The 25731-nt window shown below is 34.4% G+C and overlaps 1 protein-coding gene across 1 annotated transcript in view; it reads left to right on the top strand.

Annotated features, from left to right (window-relative positions):
• Positions 1–25392, top strand: part of Zdbf2 (zinc finger DBF-type containing 2) — a 43828-nt gene extending 18436 nt beyond the window's left edge. Inside the window, 4 exon segments of the mRNA XM_071618867.1 lie at positions 1325–1432; positions 1434–1460; positions 6199–6326; positions 13601–25392. Coding sequence (XP_071474968.1) covers positions 1325–1432; positions 1434–1460; positions 6199–6326; positions 13601–20654 — 7317 coding nt within the window. The 3' untranslated portion in view covers positions 20655–25392.
• The last annotated feature ends 339 nt before the right edge of the window (positions 25393–25731 follow it).

Here is a 25731-nt window from a genome sequence, read left to right as displayed (position 1 = left end):
CTTGGCAGAGGGAAGGATGATCTCTCTGTCTCTCTTCTCAGACGGTCACTGATCCTATCAGATTAGGAACCCATCCTTATAATTTCATTTAGCCTTAATTATTTCCTAATAGCCTTGTTTCCAAATATAGTCACATTAGGGGCTAGAACTTCAACATATGAATTTTGGGTAGATGCCGTTAAGTCTCTATAGTAATTACATTAATTGATTTTCTGATGTTAAACTAATCTCATTTTCCTGTAATAAATTGTACTTGGTTGTGGTGTTATTATCCTTTTTGTGTGTTGTTGGATTTGGTTTGCTACTAATCTGTTGAGGATTTTTGTGTTTGCATTCATAAGGTCCAACATTTATTATGAATGCAGATGTAAAAATCCTCAACAGGGTTGTTGATAGTGTTCTTTTCTGTGATGTCTTTGTGTGATTTTTGTATGAGGTTAATAGCAACCTCCCAGAATGAATTGAGTAGTGTTCCCTTCTTTTTTTTTGTTGGAAGAATTTATAAAGTATTGTATATGGAGATTTTGAGATAAGTATTCTTGGTAATAGTAGCTACCGTTTTCTGACTAAGGTTGTTAACTTAGAACTGAGCCTCAAGTTTTTCTTTAGGGTCTGAGCAATAGAATTGCATCATAAAGTGGTCATATAATGACATTCTGGGTCTGCTAATGCTAAATGGTTACACCTTAGATGATAAGTTTATAATATACAAAAATTTGGCTGTGTGGTGGCATTTGTTTTGTTTAATTATCTAATAGTAATCACTTAATTTCCTACTAAGAAAAAAATTTCATCATTGTGGATTTGAACCCCTCTGCCCTTTTAAAAAGAAATGATTTTTAATGCTGATCATAAATATGAGGAGGCAGAAAATAAACCTCAAAGTTCTCTTTAGTATTTCTCTCATGATTGATAACATTATATCATTACTTTAGTGGAAGATTGTTTTTTGAACCTTTGACAGTGATATACCTTAATTCTTTAACTACAGGTTCTATTCAATGAGAATTTAGTGCAATTTTTTAACCTAATGTTTAAAATAATATTTTTCATTCATTTGGATACTCTTGCACTAAATTGACTTCAAAAAGATTCTGTTGACAACAGTCAGGGTAATTTGTATAAATTGTGAAATCTTGGAAAAATATATGTTTCAAGGCTTTGGAAAACTAATAAGGCAGTGAAGAAATATGGGGCCTAAATCTAGTGGAGTATTCCATAGAAACAATGGAAGCCAAAAGAAAGAAAACAACTGCCAACCTAGAATTCTCTACTCAATAAGTATATCTTTTAAAAAGTAAGGTGAAATAAAAAATATTTTCAGGAAACAAAAATTAAGGGAATTTGTCACCAGCAGACCCTCACTAAAGGAAAAACTAAAAGGAGTTCTTCAGGCAGAAGGAAAATGATTCCAGATGGAAGCTCAGAGATAACAGGAAGTAATGAAGAGCAATGGAAAGGTAAATATGTAGGCAATCTAAATGAATAATGTTTTGTGGGATTAACAACAATGCCATATAGGTTGGGAGGGCAGTAAATGGAGTTAATTTCTAAGGATCTTATGTTGTTCGTGAAGAAGTAATTTTAGTCTATGATAGGTCAGGGTTGTTTGTTTTAATTTGTTACTGTGAATAGACTATGACCATCAAATTAACAGAAAGGGAAAAATTGGACTAATAAAATACAGTCCAAAAGAAGGCAAGAAAGAAGAGAAAAAATATTTATAGTATAGACACAAATAATAAAAATACTTTAAAGAGAAAAAGAATTTAAGGTGTCGGGACTAAGCTCAGTGGCAGAGGAAGTACATGCAAGTGCAAGGCCCTGGGTTTGATCATTGGCATTGGAGTAAGGGGGAAGTAGGAAGAGAGAGAGAGAGAGAGAGAGAGAGAGAGAGAGAGAGAGAGAGAGAAGGAAAAAAACAAGGCAAAAGAAAAGGATTCAAATCAAAGTATATCCAAGTAATATATCTTAAGTGAAAATGGACTTAATGCTTGAAATAAAACTATATTCAGGGTCTGGGGATATAGCCCAGTGGTAGAATGCTTGCCTAGCATGTATGAGGCCCTGGGTTTGATCCCTCCAGCAGTATGAAAAGAAAAGAAAAAAAAATCTATATTCAACATTTTATCAGAGGTCCGAAGAAATAAGGAAAGCAAAAGATACCAAAAATGATAAAGATTGGATAAGAAGTAAAGCTATTATTTAGATGCAACATAACTGTGGATATAAAAAATTGAAAAGGTATCTAGATAAGCTATTAGAATTGATAAATGAGTTTAAAAAGGATGTTGGATGTAGGTATAGTGATATGTGCCTGGTAGTCCAAGATACTTAGGAGGCTGAGGCAGGAGGATCACTTGAACCTAGGAGTTGGAGACCAACCTGGATATAGAGACATTGTGCTCAAAAGAAAGAAAAAAAAAAAACCAAAGCTGTTGGACCAACATAAAAAACAATTTTGTATTTTTTTTAAGCAGACACTACACAGAAAATGGGGTTTAAAGAAATCCTTTATAATAGCATCAAAGAACATGAACTCCTAGGGAGTAATAACAACAAAATATGCGTAAGATCTTTACATAAAACATCGAGAAATTTTCAAGTTCAAGGATTGGAAGAGTCAGTGTTGTAAAAATGTCAATTCTTCCCATATTGTTATTTTTTTATCCAATGAAATTCCAGTCAAAATCTCAGTAAAATATTTTTAAATAAAAAGCTAATAAAATGATAATAAATAAAAATGATAATGAAAAAAAGCTAAGAACCAGGATAATCTTAATGAAGATCAAAATGAGAGGACATACTCTAGCAGATGTCAGTACTTATTAAACTACAGCCGTTGAGACAGTACAGTCTTGGTGCAAAGTTATAAGGACCAGACATTGCAGAAATAGATATATATGAATATTTCATATATGACAAAGGTGGCATTACAGAGTAATGAGGACAGGAATTTCTTCAGTAAATGATACTGGTGAAATTAGATATCTATAATAGGAAAAACATGAAAGTTTATTAATGAATCATCCTCTATACAAAAATGAATCCCAAATGGACTATAAATATAAATATTATACAAATACAATAAAGCTTATAGAAACAGGAGAAACTCTTCATGACTTTGGAGTTAGGAAGAGTTTTCTGGTCACAAAAAGCACTGAAAAATAAAAATTAACACACTGGCCTGCAACAAGATTAAGAAACTCAGGAAAATTATTAAGAAAATGAAAAGGCAAGCCGCTGAGAGGAAGATGGTACTTGAAACATATAACTGAACAAAGAATTCATGTCCAGAATAAATAATGAATTTCCACAAGTTACTAAGAAAGAGATTGAACATCTATTTAAAAAACAGGAAGAGATTTGAACAAACTCATCATAAAAGATGATATGCAAATGGCCAGTAAATATGAAAGCCATCATAAAAATTGCAGATTAAGAATACAGTGATATAAAATTGAACACTCTCCAGAATAGCTAGAATTTGAAAAGACAATACCAAGTGTTGATGAGGAAGTAGAACAGTGCAAACTATGATACACTGCTGGTAGAATATAAGTTAGTACAGCTACTTTGAAAGACTAGCCTACAATGAATTCTAAAGCTGAACATATGCAAAATTTATGACCTAGAAGTTCCATTCCTAGTAACATACTCAATAAAAATATATGTGCATTGGCACTAAAAGCCATATCAGAAGGTTCTTTGTAACATTATTTGTACTAGCCAAGTGCAGGTAACAACACAAACGTCTATCAAGGGCAGAATGGATAAATAAATTATTATTTATACAGTGGAATACAGATGTGAAAATAACCAAACTTCAGCTAACATGTAAGAATATCACAAATATAATATTGAGTAAGAGAAGCTGAATGCAAAAGAATAAATGTTGTATGACTCAATTTTTATGAATTTTAGTCCCTTTCAAAACTCCAATATTTCTGGGCATGGTGGTGCATGCTTATAATTCCAGCTATTCTGGAGGCTGAGGCAGGAGGATTGCAAGTTCCAGGCCAGCCTGGGCAACTTAGCGAGACCCCGTCTCAAAATTTTACAGAAGGTCTGGGGGCCAGCGCAATGGCACATGCCTGTAATTCCAGCGGCTTGGGAGGTAGAAGCAGGAGAATTGCAAATTCAAAGCCAGCCTCAGCAATTTAGCATGGCCCTAAGCAAAACCCTGTTTCAAAATTTAAAATATTTGAAAAGGGGCTGGGGATGTGGCTCAGTGTTAAGCACCCCTGGGTTCAATCCCTGCTATCAGGGTGCTGGGGATGTAGCTCAGTGGTAGAACGCTTGCCTAGCATGTGCAAGCCCCTGAGTTCATTCCCCAGTAGCGGGGGGAACAATTGTAGTATTAAAAATCAGGACAGTAGTTACTTTTGGGGAGGTGGGAAGGAATATTAGATTGCTATGGGACATTAGAGAAATTAATATTTGCTTGCTAATTTTTCATAGATGGTTATGGATGTGTTTATTTTGTGATAATTTGAACTTATGCATATAATTTTTGTATTTTATGTATGTTATATATCAATTTGAAAATTGTAAAGGAACCCTTCTGGGATATATAAAATGTGGTGGTTACTAGAATTTATGTAAATATAGTTTTCCATTGCTTTTTTTCTTTTCGTTTTGGCAGAGAGAGCACAGGGTTGGATTTTAATTGAATCTTTGTTCCCTCGTGCATGTGTTCCCTTTAACTACCAGTGGTGTAACTTTGATGATGGATACTGGACAGTGGGGAGTTTTGTAATAGGAGGATTTCAAGATTGTCACATGTATTTTTTTGGTGCTGGAGATCAAACTTAAGGCTTTGTGCATGCTAGGCAAATATTCTACCACAGAGCTATACCCATAGCCCCAAGACTGTCATGATTTTAGATTCTTACTGGAGCTTAAGTAGAACTAGAGAAAACCTCTGAAGTCAACATGGAAGAAATGATTCCAAGAGTTGTTAACAGTGGTCAGGAGGTAGCAACCTGATTTTAAGTTCTTTTGGCACATTCACTATGTTGTGTAAAACGTGATTTCCTCCCAGTATTATTATAAACTTTAGTTGTTGACTCAAGTCCTGACCTTGCTACTTGCTGGGTATATACCTTTGGACAATTACTTTCTTTGTGCCCAGATTCTTTATGTCTAAAGGGAACACTTATTAGTCATACACTGAAAAATCAACAAGACTATTGCATAAACAAAATAACACTGTGTTTGGTACATCATATACTTTAGTCCACAAAATAATATTTGTGAAGGCAGAATCTTTCTGTGGACAAAAGAATTTAGTGTATTTATGCCAGTATTTACTTAAGGCAGAATTTTTAACCTCTGAAGTAAAAAGAATAATTTTTTTTGTGAATTAATCTTTGTTCTTTTAAAATATAAGGATCCAGCTGGGATACAGTGGTGCATACCTGTAATCTCAGCAATTTGGGAGGCTGAGGCAGGAGGATCCCAAGTTCAAGGGCGGCCTTAGCACCTTAGCAAGGCCCTAAGCAAATGGTGAGACCCTGTCTCAAAATAAAAAAATAAAAAGGGCTGGGGACTTAGCTCAGTGGTAAAGCCCCCCTGGGTTCAATCCATAGTACCAGTGAGATAAAAGGATCCAACCATGTTCTCTCTTTTAGCAGATTTTTATTATAAAAATAAGGATTTATAAGAAAAACTTAAAAATTATCCATAATTATACCACAAATATAAATGCTTCTAAGATTTTGGTGTATATTCTTCCATTAACTTGTATATTCATTTTAAAACTGTAATTTGAGTTAAAACTAAACATGTTATATTTGCATTTCCCATTTTTTTGATATGTAACAATTCTCTATGTTATTAAAATTTGTATTATTTTAGATAGCTATATAATTTTACATCTTAGGGCATATTGTAATTTAAGGATTTCGTTGATGGACACTTAAGAGTTTTCAGTTTTTTTTAATTACATAGTGTGATAAGCACTCTTTTGACATCTTATTCACATTTGAGATTATTTCCTTAGGATATATTTAGAGAAATGCAGTTACGGTATCCAAGGGAAAGATAGTTTAATGGTTTTTAGATTTGTATTTTAGAATTGCTCTACAGAGAGGATATCAGTTTATGTCTCTACCAGGAATATATAATTGAATCCATCTTGTGAATTCTTACAAATGAATATTACTCATTTAAAAATACTCACTTTTTTCTTTATAGCATTTGTTCAGTGCTCAGCACAGAAGCTTGACCAGACAGAGTAGACGTCGGATATGTACCAGTAGTTTGATGGAACGTTTCTTGCAGGACGTACTGCGACATCACCCATATAATTATCAAGAGAACAGGTAAGGTAGCTCAGTGGAATAATAGTATCACATAGTTTTATGATACAGTAGTTGTCTCTGTTAATGCTACTACTACTATTGTTGTTGTTGTTATTATTATTATTATTTTGTGTGGTACTAGGGATCGAATGGGATTGAATGTAGGGGCTCTACCACTGAGCTGCACCTCCAGCCCTGTAGTGAATTTTTTTACTTAAGCCAAAAAAAAGTAAAAATTGCAAATGGACATCACTAGACAAAATTTCACTACAGGGCTAGGGTGCAGTTCAGTGGTACAGTGCTTACCTGGTATGCATGAGGCCCTGAGTTCAATTCCCACCACTGCAAAAAGGTAACAAAAAATTTCCCTATAGGAGATAGGGACTATACTATGCTTTTTCCTAAATGTTTTTGGCCAACAAATAATTATATATCATTAAGTTTTTTATATGTGCTCATAGGATTAAATAGGGATAAAAAGGTGAGCAAAAATAGTTCTTAAAAGATTAGTAGCAGAAATTATGTCATTTGTAGGGATGGAACTTTGAGACCATTAAGTGGAAAAAAGTCAGAATGTCAGAGGTTGTATTTTTTCTCATGTGTGAAAGTTATAAAAAATGAAAATAAAGGTGGGGTGTGTTTCATGAAAATTAAAGGGAAATAAATAGAATAGAGGAAAGGAACCCAGGGATGGAGGATGGCTGGGAAAGGAGAAATACTGGGGAATGATGTTGATCAAATTATATTGCTACATTGTGTGCAAGTATGAATATGTAACAACAGATTCCTCTAGTACTTACAACTGTAAGGCATCAGTAAACGATTTTGGGGAAAAAAGATTAGCAGCAGAAAACCTGGGTGACAGCAGAGTAAGAATAGTCAAAGTAAAAAACTAAGTCATTTCTACATTAATGGAACTGTTTGCTAACTCTGAGTAGAAGAGGTATCAAATAGAATTGTCTCCTTTTATGATCTTAACATTGATGGCTTGTCTTACATCAGTTTGTTTTGGCTGTTTTAATAAAAATAAATAGTTTGGTAACATTAAGAGTTAATGTCCTATGTTAAAGAAAAACATTGGTAGAAAGAAAAGAGGTTAAGCTGGATGTGGTGGTATAATCTGAGAAAGTCGGAAAATTGAGGCAAAAGGATTACAAATCCAAATGCAGCTTGGGCAATTTAAGCAGACTTTACCACAAAGTAAAAAAAATAATAATAAGAGCTAGGAATGTAGCTCAGTGGTAGAGCCACCCAAGGTTCAATACCCAAGACAAAAAAAAAAAAAGAAAAGAAAATCAGATAAAATACTATAGTGATTTTTCAGCTCTAGTTGTAGAAGACAAGGTAAGATAAATATTAGCACACCTACAAAATTAGCTGAGATGTACACCACTGGTATAAAAAGTGATAAACTTCTGCTTTGCAAGACACTAACCTAGAAATGGTGAAAATGTTTTAGTGGAGAATTTCTTCTTAAAATCTATATATTTTTTTAAGCTGGTGGAAAGATAGACTATCCTGGGTCAAATGTGAGTGTTTCTAGTTTACAACTCTCTATTTCTATGGTTTAAATTCCTAGAATTTGAACTTCGAGGTTAGATTATATGGACCTTAAAAAAGTCTTTATTTTTTTAACTTTTCACTATGTAATAATTTCAGGCATACAGAAACATTACAAAACTGGTACAAGAAATTCTCATATTTACCCAGCTTCTTATCTTATGTATTGTTTATTCATATACTTTGCCCACTTTTCTATTGTTTCTATACTTTGAATCTGCAAGCAGTATTTAAATATGGATGATAGTTCTTTTTTTGATAATAGTTCTTTGTATTTTAAATACGTTACTAGTATTTTCTTAGAATCTGTTGTTTGTCTTTGAACTGTACGTGCTTTTATTCTTTCTTTCCCATATGGAAATGCAACTTTTTTTTTTTCCCCTTTTTTCTGGTGCTGGAATAAAACCTAAGGGTGTTCTACTACTGAGCTACATCCTTAGTCTGTATTATTTTATTTTTGAGACAGAGTCTTAAGAAATTTCCAAGACTGGCCTCAAACTCGAAATCCTTCTGCCTCAGCCTCCTGAGTAGCTGGGATATAGGCAGGCATCATTACACTAGGCAAATTAAATATTTTAATATAATCAGGTCTAAGGAAAAATTTCCTTTGTGGTTTCTTTTATATATTTTTTCCTTCATGCCCTGTTTTCTTCTTTTAAATATTTTAAATAATCCTAGAATTTGTTTTTATATGGGGTATGAGGCAGGACTTAATTCTTTTATAAATGTATTTCTAATTTATACTGGTATAAAATGTCATCACATCTGTAATATCTAATTCCTGCATTTTGTTTTGTCTCTGTGTGTATGTGTGTGTACATATACATATCTGATCTCTCTTTTTTTTTTTTTTTTGAACTGGGGGTTGAACCCAGGGCTTTGTGACTGCCAGGCAAATGCTTTGCCACTGATCTATATCCCAGCCCACATATCTGATCTTATTTATTTATTTATTTATTATTAGTTGTTCAAAACATTACAAAGCTCTTGATATATCATATTTCATACATTTGATTCAAGCAGATTATGAACTCCCATTTTTACCCCGTATATGTATTGCAGATTCACATGGGTTCCACATCCAGTCTTTTACATACTGCCATACTAGTGTCTGTTGTATTCTGCTGCCTTTCCTATCCTCTACTATCCCCCCTCCCCTCCCCTCCCCTCCCATCTTCTCTCTCTACCCCATCTACTGTAATTCATTTCTCTCTCTTGTTTTTTTTCCCCCTTTCCCCTCACTTCCTCTTATATGTAATTTTGTATAACAATGAGGGTCTCCTTCCTTTACCATGCAATTTCCCTTCTCTCTCTCTTTCCCTCCCCCCTCTCGACCCTGTTTAATGGTGATCTTCTTCTCATGCTCTTCCTCCCTATTCTGTTCTTAGTTGCTCTCCTTATATCAAAGATGACATTTGGCAATTTGTTTTTTAGGGATTGGCTAGCTTCACTTAGCATAATCTGCTCTAGTGCCATCCATTTCCCTGCAAATTCCATGATTTTGTCATTTTTTAGTGCAGAGTAATACTCCATTGTGTATAAATGCCACATTTTTTTTTATCCATTCATCTATTGAAGGGCATCTAGGTTGGTTCCACAGTCTAACTATTGTGAATTGTGCTGCTATGAACATCGATGTAGCAGTATCCCTATAGTACGCTCTTTTAAGGTCTTCAGGGAATAGTCCAAGAAGGGCAATAGCTAGGTCAAATGGTGGTTCCATTCCCAGCTTTCCCAGGAATTTCCATACTGCTTTCCAACACATATCTGGTCTTGAATACCACTTTGTCCCTTCAAGTTTTCAAAATCCATGTAGGTATTACATTGTTTGTTTTTATTTTTATTTTTAAAGAGAGAGTGAGAGAGGGAGAGAGAGAGAGAGAGAGAATTTTTTTTTTAATATTTATTTTTCAGTTATCGGCGGACACAACATCTTTGTTTGTATGTGGTGATGAGGATCGAACCCGGGCCGCACGCATGCCAGGCGAGCGCGCTACCGCTTGAGCCACATCCCCAGCCCTTTATTTTTTTCTAAATTATAGAGTTTATAGTTTCTTTTTTTTTTTTTCTGTCTTTCTAGAGACATTGTAGATTTCTTTATTAGTCTTAAAATTAGCTCTAGCTTTAGTTTTTTTCTTATTTATTAGTTTTTCTTTTTTCTTAATTTATTTCACTTTTTTTTTTTGGTAGTGGGGATTAAACTCAGCGGTACTTAAACACTGAGCCACATCACCATCCCCCTTTTTTGTACTTTATTTAGAGACAGGGTCTCACTGAGTTGCTTAGGGCCTTGCTTAAGTTGTTGAAACTGGCAGTCCTCCTGCCTCGCCTCCAAGCTGCTGAGATTACAGGTGTGTGCCACTGCACCTGGCTCACTTTCCTTTTTACTAGGGTAGTTTGGTGTTCTTTTTCTATCTTCTTGAATTAGATGCTCAGTTAATTTGTGTTTAATAATTCTTTTATTATGCAGGAGGACTTAAAAGTACATTTTCATTTTGGCAATACCTCACAGCTTTTGATATATAATTGTTTTATTGATAGTTAAAAAAATCATTTTTAGCTCAATAGTTACATAAAAGCTTTATATGACTTTTTTACATACCTTTATGTAATTTTTTCTTTAACTATTATCTTCAATGCTTACTTAGATTTTTTGGAGGGCTTTTTCTGGTATATAAATTACAAATAACTAGAAATATGGGTTATGATTTAGTTGAAAATTTTAATCCCACAAATATAGAAGCAAATCAAAAGATGTAGATAGCAGTTCCTAACCTTTTTGGGATTTTTATCAATTTTTTAAAGTTGTATGATTCTTCCTTCTCTCCCCCTCCTTCCTTTCCTGTTCTGTTCTAAAATTATATTTTGAGAACAGTGATAGTTGTGATAGTCCTTAAGAGAAATGAAGATAGTCTAGTGTCCTGAAAAACTAAGGAAAAATTATCATTGCACTGTAATCTCATTGATTATTATTATTATTTTTTAAATATTTGTTTTAGAGTTCAAAAGTATGGAAAAAATTGTTTTTGCCCCATCATATTATTTTGATGTCAGGGTTAACTGTTTTATTTTTTAAATCCCAAATTAATATTAAATAAGATAATAATTTTATTTGGGAATGAAAATACTTTGTTAAAAAAAAGGACAGTTGTATGTTGTCCTTTTTTTTTTTTTTTTTTTAACAAAGTATTGTCTCTTCTCCCCATTTTAGTTTATGTTGTTGGTACATATGTCTGTTAGGCAAACATGGCATTTTTCAAATTGTAAAATATTTAATAAAAGTTTTAGGATTTATTTTTTTACTTTCAGTTATTTCTGATTTTTGTAGACATATTGTGTGTTGCTGGGACTCTACAGATTATTTTTTAAAACAGCTTTAGATATATAGAAAAATTGAGAAGATATACAGAGTTCCTATAGTAGTCCCCTCATTTAGTTTCCTTAATGTTAAAGTCTCACATTAACCATGTACATTATGATATTAATTAAAGTCACTGTTTGTTTAGTTTCCCTTAATTTTAACCTAAACTAAGTTTTCTAAACTAAGATTTTCTTGTTTTACCTCTTTTTCTCTTTGAGAATCTCATCTAGAATACTGCCTTACATTATTTTTTCATGTCTCCTTAAGCTCCTTTTGGCTGTTGTAGTTTAATCTTTTTTGTAGGTCTAGATATGATGACTACTTATAATTTTGAATTACAGTGATTTTCTGTAATACCTTCTGCCACTACTTGAATGCTCCTTGAAAGGCAGATCATCTTTCTTTGAATTTCCCTTAGTACTTAACATAGGATCTATCACATAGTATAAAGTCCTTGGGAGATGGTTGTTTTATGACTGGATTTTTGCCTTTTTAAGAATTTAGAAGATGGCATAGGTCAGTTGCTTATACATAAGAAAGAGTGATTACTAATATGTTCTGAGTCCTGATGCTAGTAAAAAAGATTCCTTGGCTGATTTTAGGTACAAAGTTTTAGGACTTTTTAAAAATAATTTAAATATTTGAATGGGAAATATGTATACATAAGCATAATTCAAAAGTGACTCCTAAGCCAGGTGTGGTGGCACATGCCTATAGTTGTAGCTACTTGAAAGGTAGAGGTAGGAAAATTGACCCCAGGGGTGAGAGACCAACCTGGGCAACATAGCAAGACCCATCTCAAAAAAAAAGTTTTCCCTCCACAGGTAACAAGTAGATACCATTTTCATATCTGCCCTCTCTAAACATATTCCAAGTGTGTTGTCTCTTCTCCCCATTTTAGTGTTAGTATTATAATATTTAGTGTTCTAGGTAGACTTAACTTACTTTTCACTAACAATGCTTATAGTGATTGATTTTTATTAGTACACATAAAGCTGCCTTTATTTTTAAAATTTACATTGTTTTATTAAAAACCATTAATTATTTAACCAGTATCCAGTTGATGAGTGGATCCACTCATTAGGAGACTATCATGCTAAGTGAAATAAGCCAATCCCAGAAAAACCAAAGGCCAAATGTTCTCTCTGAAATGTGGATGCTAACACAACAAGGGGTCGGAGGGAAAAATAGAAGTTCATTGGATTAGACAAAGGGAATGAAGGGAAGGGAGGGGAGATGAGAATGGGAAAGACAATAGAATGAATCAGACATAACTTTCTTATGTTTATATATGAATAAATGAGCAGTGTAACTCCACATCATGTTCAACCAAGAATGGGATCCTAATTAGAATAAGTTATGCTCCATGTATGAATGATATGTCAAAATACACTCTACTGTCATGTAATCTGAAAAGAACAATTAAAAAAATAAATAACAAAATTTTGAAAAAGGTGGATCGACTGGGTGTGGTGGCACATGCCTGTAATCCCAGCAGCTGGGGGGGCTGAGGCAAGAAGATCTTGAGATCAAAGCCAGCCTCAGCAAAAGTGAGGCACTAAGCAACTCAGTGAGACCCTATCTCTAAACAAAATAACAAAATAGGGCTGGGGATGTGGCTCAGTGGTTGAGTGCCCTTAGTTCAGTCCCCGGCAAACCTCCTCCCCACAAAAGGTGGATCCGTTCCTTTGCTATTATCAGAAATTAAAATAAGGAGTGAATACTCATATATTCCTAATTAATTAAACACATGAGAAAACCAGTAGGGGAATTACTAGATCAGAGGGAGTATACACTTAAAATTTTAATTGACATTCCTACATTGCTCTTTGTAAAGGTTACCAGTCAGAAAAGGTTAACCAATAATCTGAAGTTAACTTATCTATATTCCTACCAACAGTGTATTGAAGTACCCTTGTCAAAACAATAATTTAATAATAGCTGACATTAGTGAATCCTTGCAAATGTGCCAGCTTTTTTCTTTTTAAATGCTCTTTACACATAATGGCTAATTTACTCCTCAAAATGGTCTCATGAGAGAAAATAATATTCCATTTTTTAGAGGTGGAATCTGAGGCATATAAGGTTAAGTAACTTGTGTCAAGTTTTCTGCTATTTACTTCTCTAATAAATGACTAAAATATGAGATGTGGTTTAATTTGCATTTCTTTCTCATGTGAGGGAGCCATTTTTATTTATTAAATAGGTACTTCTTTTAAACAATTACTTCCCTGAAGCACATGCAATATACTGTTTAGTGTAATTGCCTTGATTCTTTGTCCTTTAAGAATTGTCTAGAGTAGAAAGAAAATAACACTTACTATTGCATTTTAAACAGATGTTAGAATATTTTTATGTTTTTTTTCTTTTTTAGAGGAGCACAAAATGAGATGTCTATGAATGCTGCATCACCTGAAGTGGTTCATTTGGAAGATTTCTTTTCTGAAGAATATGCTCAGGACACTCCTGAAACCATAGAAGAAGAAACACTCTCTGAGAGTTCTGATTCTGTTGAAGAGTTGACTTCTGAACCTAGTGATCAATCACAGGAGCCTGTAAGGGAGATATCAATTCGACCATCAGTTATTCAAAAACTGGAGAAGGGACAGCAGCAGTCCTTGGAGTTTGTTCCTAAAATTGAGAGTGGTGGTATGAAAAGAATAAATCCAGTAGATATTGGTCAAGCTACAAATAGTGGAAAAAATCCAGTACGTCCCCCAGTGATTTGTAATGCTCCTGCCAGTTGTTTACCTGAGAGGTCTTATGATAGGCCAGTTGCGACTACTACTGCTAGGTTACCACTAGCAGTCCACTTGGATTCAGTTAGCAAATGTGACCCAAACAAAGCTCACACACACCTTGAACAGCTAGACATGGTCTCTAGAAATCCTGTGCCATCAGCCCTTGTAGGAACTTCAGTTTCATATAAGAATCCTAAAGAATCAAATAGGAAACCTTTATGTGTAAATTCAGATAAGTTGGTTTTACAGAAAGAAGTAAAATCTCAGGGTGAATTGTCACCTGGCTTTAAATTCTGTGAACTTAAGGGTACTGAAAATTCTGTAAGAGTTAAATCTTCTTCCAGATTAGCATCTAACTTGGCAGGAAATCTGAACAAAACTGACAAGCCTTCTGATAGAGGAGTCTTTGGAGATGCCATTCCAAAGCACCATGAGGAATTTCTTTCAAACATGGATTGTAGCCAAGAAGAAGAGCATTTGGTTTTTAAGAAGTCATCATTTTTGAAACAAAAGTTCTCACTGAGTTCTGAAGTGAAGTTTGATTGTGGTCCTCTTCAGTCAGCAGCTGATCAATCCCAAGAGGCTGTCCAAGACTTAAGCCTTTGGAAGGAAGAGCGAGTTGACCAAGAAGATGAGAACTATGAATCTAGAGGTTCTGAAATGAGTTTTGATTGTGGTTCCTCCTGTCATTCACTGACTGATCAATCTGAAATGTCTGATAGAGAAATAAACCTTTTAGAGGAAACACATGCTGATTTAACACATAAGAATAAGAAATCTTGTGTTTCTGAAAAAATTTCTGATCGCAATGATTCTCTTCAGGCAGTTACCAGGCAATCACAAGTGATTGTTAAAGAAGAAGGTCTTCAGAATACAGCGCGTATTAGCCTGGTTGACGAAAGCTATGATACTAGTGGTTCTGAAATGAATTCTGATTATGATGAAGACTTACCTCAGTCAGCTAAAAAGTACCGCCAACAGCCTGTGAAAGAAGTAGACCTTCCTCAGGAAGTTCACATTAGTTTGGTTGATAGGGACTATGGATGTACTAGCTCTGAATCAAGTGCTGATTCCATTTTCTCACTTGAGTCAGTGGTTGATGAGTCCTCAGTGGTTGTTACAGAAAAACAAGTTTGGAAGAAGGCTCACGTTAGGTTGGTTGATGCAAGCTATGGATCCAGTTGTTCTGAATCAAGTTTTGATTGTGATGCTTCACCTCAGTCAGTAGTTGACCAACCTCAAATGACTGTCAAAGAAAAAAAACTGAAACACAGACACGTCCACCTAAAAAATAAGAAACGTAAACCCAGTCGTGCTAAAGCACATCTTGATTGTGGTGTTTCTCTTGAGACAGTGGCTGATGAACCCCAGAGGGCTGTTGAAGAAAAAAATCTTCTGAAAGCGAAGAATGCTGACCTTGTGGATATGAACTGTGAGTCTCATGGTCCTGAAATGGGTTTTCATGCTGATGCTCAATTAGTGGCTGATGAATCTCAAGTAGCAGTTAAAGAAGTAAACCCTCAGAAAGTAGATAATGACCTAGAGAATAATAAGAGTATTCCATCTAGCATTTCTTATCTAAGTTTCGATTCTCATGCTTTTTTTTATCAGTCAGCTAATGATCAACCTCAAGGGGCTTTGGGTGAAGTAAATCTTAAAGAGTTAAATGTCGACATGGAAGTTAAGAGCTATGGGTGCTCCAGTTCTGAGTTGACATTTGATTCCGATTCCCCTCTTCTGTCAGTTACTGAGCGGTCTCAGCTGGATGTTGAAAGAATAAAAGAAGACATTAACCTGGAAGATGAGAGCTGTGAGTCAAATAGTTCTGACATAACTTTTGATTCTGATATTCCTGATTGCTCAGTAGTTGACCAACCTGAAGTAGCTGTTGGTGAGGAGGAACCTGTTGATCTGGAAAATAAAAGTAATGAATCTTGTATTTCTGAAATAACTTTTGATTCTGATATTCCCCTTCATTCAGGAAATGATCATCCTGAAGTAGCTGTTAAAGAAGTAATCATTCAGGAAGAAGAATACGTACATTTAGAAAGGAAGAATGACAAACTCATTGATTCTGAAATAAATTTGGATTCTTATGCCCCTCTTCATTCAGTGACTAATCCTCCCGAAGTAGCTGATAAAAAGCTAAATCCTCAAAGAGAAGAGCAGGTACTCTTTAAAAATAAGGAAAATGAGCCTGCTGATTCTGAATTAAGTTTGGCTTATCATACCATTTTTCCTTCAATGACTGGACATTCTGAAGATCCCTTTAAAGACATAAACTTTGAGAAAGAAGTGCATGTACCCTTTGAAAATAAGACTAATGAATTAAGTGCTTCTGAAACAAGATTGGATTCTGATATCCCTCTTCAGTCAGTGATTCAGAAACCCACAGTAGTTGTTAAAAATATATGGCTTCAAAAAGAAAAGTATGCTGAATTCCAAGATAAAAATGCTGAACTTACTGATTCTGAAATAAATTCAGATTCTGATATTCCTCATTATCCTATGGCAGAACCTCAAGTAGCTGTTAAAAGAAAAGAGAAAAAGAAGCATATTGTAGAAAAGAGTCATTATCATGGTGATTCTGAACTACTTTTCAGTTCTGAGATCCTTCCTCAGTCAATAGCTGAAAAACCTCAGTCAGCTATTTTGGAGAAGGATCATGTTAAGCCAGAAGGTCGAAGTACTGTACTTAAATGTTTTGGAATAAATGTGAATATTGATGCCTCTCTTCATTCAATCACTGACCAACCTCATCTGGCCCTTTTGAAGGAAAAACATGTTGATCTGAAAGATGAAAGTAGCACACCTAGTACTTCTAAAATACATTTCAATCTTGTTGACCCTCTTCAGACACTACCTAAACGTCCTGAAGTAATTAAGAGCACAAACCAATGGAAGGAAGAGACTATGCACCTGGAAAATAAGATTGATGAACCTAGTGGTTCAAAGGCAGTGCGTAATACTGATATTTCTCTTCAGTCTACAGCCAACCCACCTGAAGTAGCTATTAAACAAGTAAACCTTGCGAGTGAAGATCAAATGTATTTGGAAAGTAAGAATAGTCAATATAATTCTGAAAGAAGTTTGGATTCTGATTTCTTGGTTCAGGAAGTAGTCAGTCAACCTCAAATAACTACTTTAGAGCCAGAGCACTTTGAAGTAGAAGGCAAGCACAGTCAGTCTTGTGATTCTGAAGTAAGTTTTGATTCTGATGACTCTCTTCAATCAGTGGCTGACCAGCTCGGGGAAACTGTTAAAGAAATAAGTCATTGGAAGGATGAAGACATTGACATGGAAGATAAGAGGGATGAAGCCAAGAGTTTTAAAACTATATATGATTCTGATGTACTTAAGCCAGCAGCTGACCAAACTGAAGAAGTAGTTCCAGGGATGAACCTTTGGAAAGAACATGTTGACTTGGGAGATAAAATTGTTAATCCTAGTGACAGAGTGACAGAAAAGAAAATAAATTTTGATTCTGACAAAACTCTTCAGTCTGTGACTAAAATTCAAGAGCCTGCTAAAGAAATAAATCTTTCAAGAGAAGGACATGTTTGTCTGGATGATAAGGTCTATGAACCTTGTGGTTCTAGAATAATTTATGTTTCAAATATCCCCTTTCAATCAGTGATTCAGGGACCACAAATTTTGGAAGAGAGGCCTGCTAATTTGGAAGTTAAGAACAGTGATCCTTGTGGTCCTGAAATACGTTTTGATTCCAGTGATTCTTGTCAGTCAGTGGCTGGCCAGTTGCAAAAATCTATCACAGAAATCAATCTGAAGGAAGACCATATTTACCTGGAAGATAAGAGCTATAAACTGGTTGATTGTGAGGCATGTTATGATTCTGATGTTCCTGTTCAGTTTGTAGCAGATCAATCTCATGTGTCTGTCAAAGAAATAAACTTGCAAAAGGAAGATCAAAATGACCTAGAAGATAACAACTACACACCCTGTTGTTCTGAAATAAGATGTGATTCTGGTGTTCATCTGCAGTCAGAAGTTGACCCGTCTCAAATGACTTACAAAGAAACAACCTTTCAGAAGAGAGAACTGCTTGGCATGGAAGAAAAGTCCAGCGAACCAAGTGATTCTGAAATGATGTCTGATTCTGATGTTTCTTTTCAAATAGTAGTTAACTCATCATCCCAAACGTCAGATGGAGAATCAGATTCTCCACCAGTGGTGTTTGTGGATGTGATGGCCAGTGATAGTGATTGTGACCGTGAAGTAATATCTGATTCTAATGTTCCTCTTGAGTTAGTGACTGACCCACCTCCCATGACTATCCCAGAAACCAGCTGTATAAATACAGAGTCCATTGATGTTGGAAATAACTACTGTAACTACTGTGGTTCTCAACTAAGAAGTGTTTTGGAAGCCTCTTCTCACTCAGTGGCAAGCCAACCCAAGAAGTCTTTCAAAATAATAAACCGGAAGAATGACTATATTATTCTGGGAGACTCAACTTGTCAGTCTTGTGGTAATGAAATAGATTTTAGTGGTGATGCCTCTGATCAGTCCATGACTTACCAGTCACAAGGACCTGATAGAAGTATTGACTCAGAAGATAAGAGTTGTGAATATAATCGTACTGAAAGAAATTTTAATTTGGAAAGCAGTACTCAATCAGTGACTCATCAAGTACAGCAAACTGACAAGGAAGACAACCTTTGGAAAGATCAAAAAGATAAAAGCTGTGAGTCTAATGTTTCTGCAACGGGCTCCACTTCCTCTTCTACATCAGTGATCTGTCAAACTACAGTTAGAAAAAGTGCTTTAAAGTCAAAACGTAGAGATCAAGAAAGTTGTAAATCTTGTTTTGAGAGGGGTTTTCAGTGTGATCCCTCTCATCATTCTGACTCTAACCAGCCTGGAGAAGCTGTTAAAAAACGCCCAGTTAAGAGGGTAACTTTTGACTTAGGAGAAAAGAGTCGTGATTCCCAATCAGGCTCTGCTCCCAAGACTGGTTCTGGAAGGAACCTGGGAAAAGACAAGGAGGTCATGGATGATCTTGATGCACCAGTTATTGAGGCCTTATCACAGATACTTCCTTCATCTCTGGGAAGAAAGTGGTCTCGAATAATAAGAGAAAATCACTCAAAAATTAATGCCCTTATGAAGGATTTTAAGGAAGGTCATTTCCGCTGTTACTTTAATAATGAAGCTAAGACCCAAATCATTACTTTGTATAAAGAAAGACACATTGCCTGGCCTATCTTTAATCAGACCACTGCATCAGTTCAAACTGTGTCAAGTTTTGAAGATATTGCAGGTGGATTTTCAGACATTGATGACTGTGTAGTGGCTGTAGAGAAACCAAACTGTCATTATCCTCTAGCAGAGAGGCTTCTTTCTAAACAGAATTTGTTTGTGGCTTCTCAGAGCCAGATAGAAAAAGTTAGCCATGGAACTCAAACCAGTTTTATAAGTTACCCATTGAAGAAAAGAAAAATAGTTAGACTAGAGGTAGAATCACCAAAAAAAAAGTGTGTGCAGAGTGACGGAAAAGAGAAAAAAATCATCAAAATTGGGACAGTTGAATTGCCTGGATCACAAATTAAAGTTTTGGAGCCTGGACAACCCAAACCTGTAATTCGTATTCTTACTTCTATAAATATTAAACCGAAGGAAGATGAATCCTGCGACTCACCTAAAGTGAACCATTGTGTTTGTGATAATGATCTACAGTTTCTGTGCAAATATAAACAGAGTAACCATAATTGCCCATCACTTCTGAAAATTGTAAATAATTTTCCATCAAACGTGGTAATATCAGAGTCTGACATATGTTGTAAATGTCACATTCATCATGAGAGTGACTTAAACTCTAGTGAGGGAGACAGTGATGCTGTACAAAACCATGCTTCAACATCTCAAATGATAATACCAGCAAGATATGAATTGAGGTCACGTTGTAGGACCAGTGAATCTTCTACATTTCTAGAAACTTCAGAGGCTGTAAATGCTAGTGAGTTTCCAGAGGAAGGTAGTTTCCAGCTAACTCTTTTAAGTCGTGATGTTGCCAAAATCTCTCCAAAACCAGTTAAATATGAGTTTTTAGAAAGTAAAAGGAAAAAGAAAATTCAAAGAAAGAATGTTATGAGAAACCCAAGCTTTCCCAAAAAGGTGTTTAAAGCAGTTATTCTCCATCAGAATGCCAGAACAGCTTCAGAAAAATGGTCAGTTTGGATTCGGACCAAAGCAAATGACATAATTAGAAAATATATTTCAAAATACTCTGCTTTTCTGCGTCATAGGTACCAATCCAGGACCACTTTATTTAGAATGCATCTTAAGAAGAAAAAATCAGGTGCCAGTAGGCTAGAGGAGGTGGATAAATCAACTCAAACACTTTCGGACACCTCAGTTACACCAGCTGGTGCTAAAGAGAAGTTAAGGGCTATCGTGAGTCCTCTGAAGCAGCCTGCACAGCGCACTTCCCGTGCTGTAGGAAGACGTGCTGTAGGAAGACGTGCTGTAGGAAGACGTGCTGTAGGAAGCCGTGCTGTAGGAAGAAGTGCTGTAGGAAGAAAGAAGGCTAAGAGAAGAAATCGCCGCAAAAAGAAAAGGCCTATACCTGTTAGAGAATATGATTTGAGAAGTTCGTGTTACATACCAGATTCTGATAGAATGGTGACTCGGCTTGCAAGCAAAATGAAAAGTAATGAGGTAAAATAGAAATTTTTGTGTTACGTCTAGTTGAGGATTCAGTACTTCAATTAAAATACATTTGGTACTTCAGTGCACATAGCTTTCCCAACTTTGGTGGGAAAACTAACCTTAAACTATTTTGCTATAGATATTATTTTTCAGAACTTTTATATTCATTTAAAATTAGTGTTTAGGGTCCTTTTTTTTTTTAAAGATTCAGAAGCAACCTTTGTCCAACATTTTCTGTAGAAGAGCTTCATCTTAATTTGTCATAATTTAGCGCAGTATATAGAATTTTGTCCCTCAATTATGTCCTTCTTATTTATTTTTTTATGATCTTTCTTGTGCAAGAAAGTTATAACATTAGGAGAATGAACATAAAAAACTTATTAATGCCATCTTCTTTTAAAAAATTGAGACAAATGCATAAATACTTACATTCTATATCAGAGAAGCATTGTCAATACAGTATTCTAACTGGATAATTAGAAGGAACTATAATGAGTTATCTCAGCTTTTAAACAGGGTTGACTTAAACTATCACAAACAAAATATAATTTATCTTTCTCTTAAAAAGCATTCCGGAGAATGAGATTCGATAATCTTCAGTTTTAAAAAGTGCCTGGTGATTTTATAGATACAATACAAATTCCTTCTGCTTCATTTAAATTGGATCTGAAAGTCTGTAACTTTCCTCATTTGGATATGGACTCATAGTCTCCTCTTTAGCATTATTAGATCTTAAGGGGAAAAAATTTTACTAGCGTGATTAGGCTTTTTAACCACCTTTACTCCCTTTTACATAAAAGGTTGGTGGTTTGATATAAAAACTAGTTAATTTTATGGCCTATCCCTTTAAAATATCTTATACATTACTTACTACCTACCACTTTTAATAACTTGAACTGAAATTATTGGCTTGTTAATATTATTTGGGGAGGCCATTAATTATTGGCTTTAGTAAATTACTTAATATTTCAAAAAATTGAATAAAACTGGTAACCTAAATGGAGGCCCATTTTGCAAGTGAAAAACTAGTACATCAGTTTATCTTAAACTATCAAATCGATTATCCTACACTATCTAATTAGATAATTGATTTGATAGTTTATCTTTAACTGATTTTAATAGATTAAAAGATGTGAAGATACACAGCATAAGTCTAGGATACTTGAGCATATTCATATCCTTTATTCAGGAACATTGGTTAAGCTGGAACAGATGAATCCAGTTATCCTATTAAGCCAAGATCCTGAATCTCTTTCAGTCATTGATGTTAAGGGGAAACATGATTTCACCTATATTGTGTAACTACTATATTTTATTGAAACTAGAGTCAGTGTTAAGATGTGTCTTGATTTCAGAGATTAAAAAATGTGTTACCTTAGAATTAATGAACTATAAATGTGGTTTTGTTTCAGGGGCCATTATTTAACCTGTGGGTGTGTTATGATGGTGTTTTGATGTAATTTCTTTACTTCTAAATTTAAAACATAATTATGTTGAAAAAAGTGGACAAATGTGGTGTATCTTTTAGTTGCAAAGCAACATATATAGCATTTCTTCAACCTTGCCTCGTTATATACAAACATTTTAATTTCCTTTCTTAAAATATCACTGTGGGCCTCTAGTTCACAATCATCCTCCAAATTTAATTTAGAAAGAAAGCTCTGTCCTACTGATTAGGAAGTAAACAAACAGCCAATATGTGAAAATACTCAGATTGGGTACTGATGTCTTTTTTCCTTATGGAATAGACACTTCACTCCCTTAGGTACTATCAATAGACATTCTTTGAGTGTAAGTTTAAAAGCAAGAATTCATGTGGAAATAATGTGCGACGTAAATATGACAAATTGTATCTGTTGTGATTACATCATAGGGAGAAGCAAGTGATCAGGAATAAAAGTTAAAAAAAAGTTACTACCTTTTACACATTGGAAGCTAGTCTAAGTACCATTTTAAGGGACAAAAGTCAAAAGGTTTTTATTTAAAATATACATTATTAAAATTATAAACACTACAACACTGATGATTTTGTTTAACATCTTGGAAGTATTTACTTAAGTTCTTATTATAACCATCATTATTTTAGGCAAGCTTGAAAACTTGATATTGTAAAAATTATTACTTGAGTTAAATTGGAAATGAATTGCTTTCAGAATTTGATAGGATACAAGATGTGCCCCTTTGTCTAAATAAATGTTGGCTTAATTTGCAGATTATATAAAACAATTGGTGATTTTGTGTAGTCACGAATGCATTATATTCTTTTCATAGTAAAGAGTCAAATTACAACCATAATGAATATTTTATCAATCTTGTCCTTTTTCAGTATCTTGCATAGATTTTTATTGTAATTGTCCTGAGTTATACAGTATGTGGACAATATTGTGTAATGTGTGTTTTTGCATTTGTGCATTTAAATTATTTATGTAACTAGGGCTCTGAGTAACACTTTTTTTTTGCTTAAAGAAAAGCTATATTTAAATATTCAAATAATTATATATTTCCATGTAAAACTAATGTGAAGACTAATGTATTTTTTATAATGCAATTTAAAGTGTAAACTTGTTTTTGAAGTTATCAAGATAAAATTTATTAAATATTGAAATTTGTGTCTACTCTCTCCTCATATTAGAAGCCTTTCTGGAAAAACTTAAAGAATCAGAGAACAATTAAAACAGAAGTACTTTTTATAAATGGTCTGAGAGATATTAAATAAGAGATTATAAATGTTGATGCTGGTGAGAAAATAGTTAACCAAAGATACACAGATTATATTCAAAATAGTGATTATTTCAAAGGATTAAAATTAAACAACCATTTATTTATCTGATAGAATGGTGGATTAGCAACTTTTCTCTCTGTTTACCTGTATTGAAAGTGCTCATGAATAGGATTGAGTTCAGGAGTCATTTTACGTTTATTGTTTGACGCCTACTGGGAAGGGAAAAATTTAGTGCCTCCAATACCATAGCCTATATTATAAAATCAATGTACATATGTCAGTGAGGTAGATGCTTTTGGCCCCAGTTAAAAAAAAATTACTGTCTTAAGTCTCTCAGTAAAGACTTTCATGTGTAGAAAATACCGAAAAATCTTGTAATTGTGAAATTACATGCCAAAATGTCAACTTAAGAAGATGTAAGGAAGGAAAGGAGACTAGGTACGAGTCTCAGTATTTCCTTGTCCTTATCCTTATCCTAATATCCAGAATTACAAGATAATTTAGTATGTTTTCCTTTGCTCTTATTCCTTATATATGTGTATTTTAAAAGTTCTCCCCAAATATTTTAAGCTATTTATCTTAAGGAATAGGTCTAGGATTTTTTGTTGCTGAATCTTTATTATACTTTCTTCTGTGTTTTTAATTTATTGTATTCATGTTGTGATAAATTTCTTTCTAGTTTTATTTATTTTAATACACTTTTAAATAAGCCTGGAAAGAAATTTATTTTCCAGATTCTCAAGCTGTGCATACATCTTGAGCCTTTCCTCAGTGCAGCTCATTGTTCTAAGCTTTACCTGTATTATCTCATTCACTCATCTCATAAGAACCCTTATGAGGTGCTATAATTATTACTATTACATGAGAAAATCGAGATATAGTTTATAGTTAATCTCCTCTTCACATCCCCAGTTTTAGGCCACCACTATTCTAATTTCTGTCTTTATAGTTTTGCTTTTTCTGGACATTTCATATAAATGGAACCATATATAGTCTTTTGTGTCTGCCTTCTTTCATTTACCATGATATTTTTGAGGCTCATCTGTGTTGTAGCATGTGTCTCTATTTTGTTTCTTTCTATTACTATATAGTATTAAGAGTTAGTTTTTAATGAAGCCAATAATGGTCTCCTGATAACAATTTTGATAAGTCCATTAGATATGAGGCTAGCTGTTCCCTTTATGCCTCTTAATATTTGTTATAATTGATTAATCACCAAATCCAAGCCCAGATTTGACAGTTGCTTTTTTTGAGTGATTTTTTTTTTTAATATTTTTATTTTTTAGTTCTATCAGCGGACACAACATCTTTGTTTGTATGTGGTGCTGAGGATCGAACCCGGGCCGCACGCATGCCAGGCGAGCGTGCTACCGCTTGAGCCACATCCCCAGCCCTTTTGAGTGATTTTTATCCCGCATTTCAGTGCTCTATGCTTCTTTTACTGACCATTTGGTCATTTTTTTTCCCTGTGCTCAGTGAATTTGAATTTTCAGTGTCAATACATTACCCCATGTCCTCAATCCTTTCATGATGGATTGCTTACAGGTAACTGAAATTTGATAATCATATCCAAGTTGCATATTCTAATCCACATATGCCACAGAACCAGAAAGTGTTCATGGTGTACTAGTTGTGGTGAACACTCTTTTTATTTTAAGTTACTCTCCTACATACTTAGAATACATACCATCAAAATTAGGAAATCAACATTGATCTGATATAACCATCTACTCTACAGACCTTATTCAGATTTTACAGATTGTCCCAAAATGTCCTCTGTAGGTCCTGGATTTGATTCAGGATTGAAAACTTCATGGTTCTTTAGTTTCTTTCAGTATGGAGCAGTTCTTCAGCCTTTCTGTGTATTAATAGCATGGCATTTTGAAGATGAACTGGTTTCTTTGTGGAATATTCCTTGGTTTGAGTTTGTCTGATGTTTCTTTGTAATCTATGCGTTTTTGGGAATTCTGTGTTCTCAGTGTATCTTAACAGAAGCCATGTGATGTCAGTTTGAATAAATGTGGTGACAGAAGATATCCAGTGTCGGTTCTTATGTTAGGGGAAAAGCTTCTTATAATCCATTGAAATGGGGGCACACCTAGAGGTTATCCACAAATAGACTTTTTACAACCATTGTGACAGGTGTGACTGAGAATTATAATTTACATTTATCACCAAACCAATCATACACAAAACAATAGTTTATTCATACATTTAACAATTATTACTTCTACCCCTTCTACAGGCCTGGCCCTATGGTGGGTATCGAGGATCCAAGCATCACCCAAACAGGACCTTAATTGCTCACCCTCATACACTGTTAGGAATGAAAGGAAATTTAAGTAGTGGTTAAGTGCTATTGTTTAGATATGG

The sequence above is a fragment of the Marmota flaviventris genome, chromosome 11, assembly GCF_047511675.1.
Source record: "Marmota flaviventris isolate mMarFla1 chromosome 11, mMarFla1.hap1, whole genome shotgun sequence".
NCBI lineage: Eukaryota > Metazoa > Chordata > Mammalia > Rodentia > Sciuridae > Marmota > Marmota flaviventris.
The sequence above is the reverse complement of the archived record's forward strand: the minus strand, read 5'-3'. Positions and strand labels throughout refer to the sequence as shown.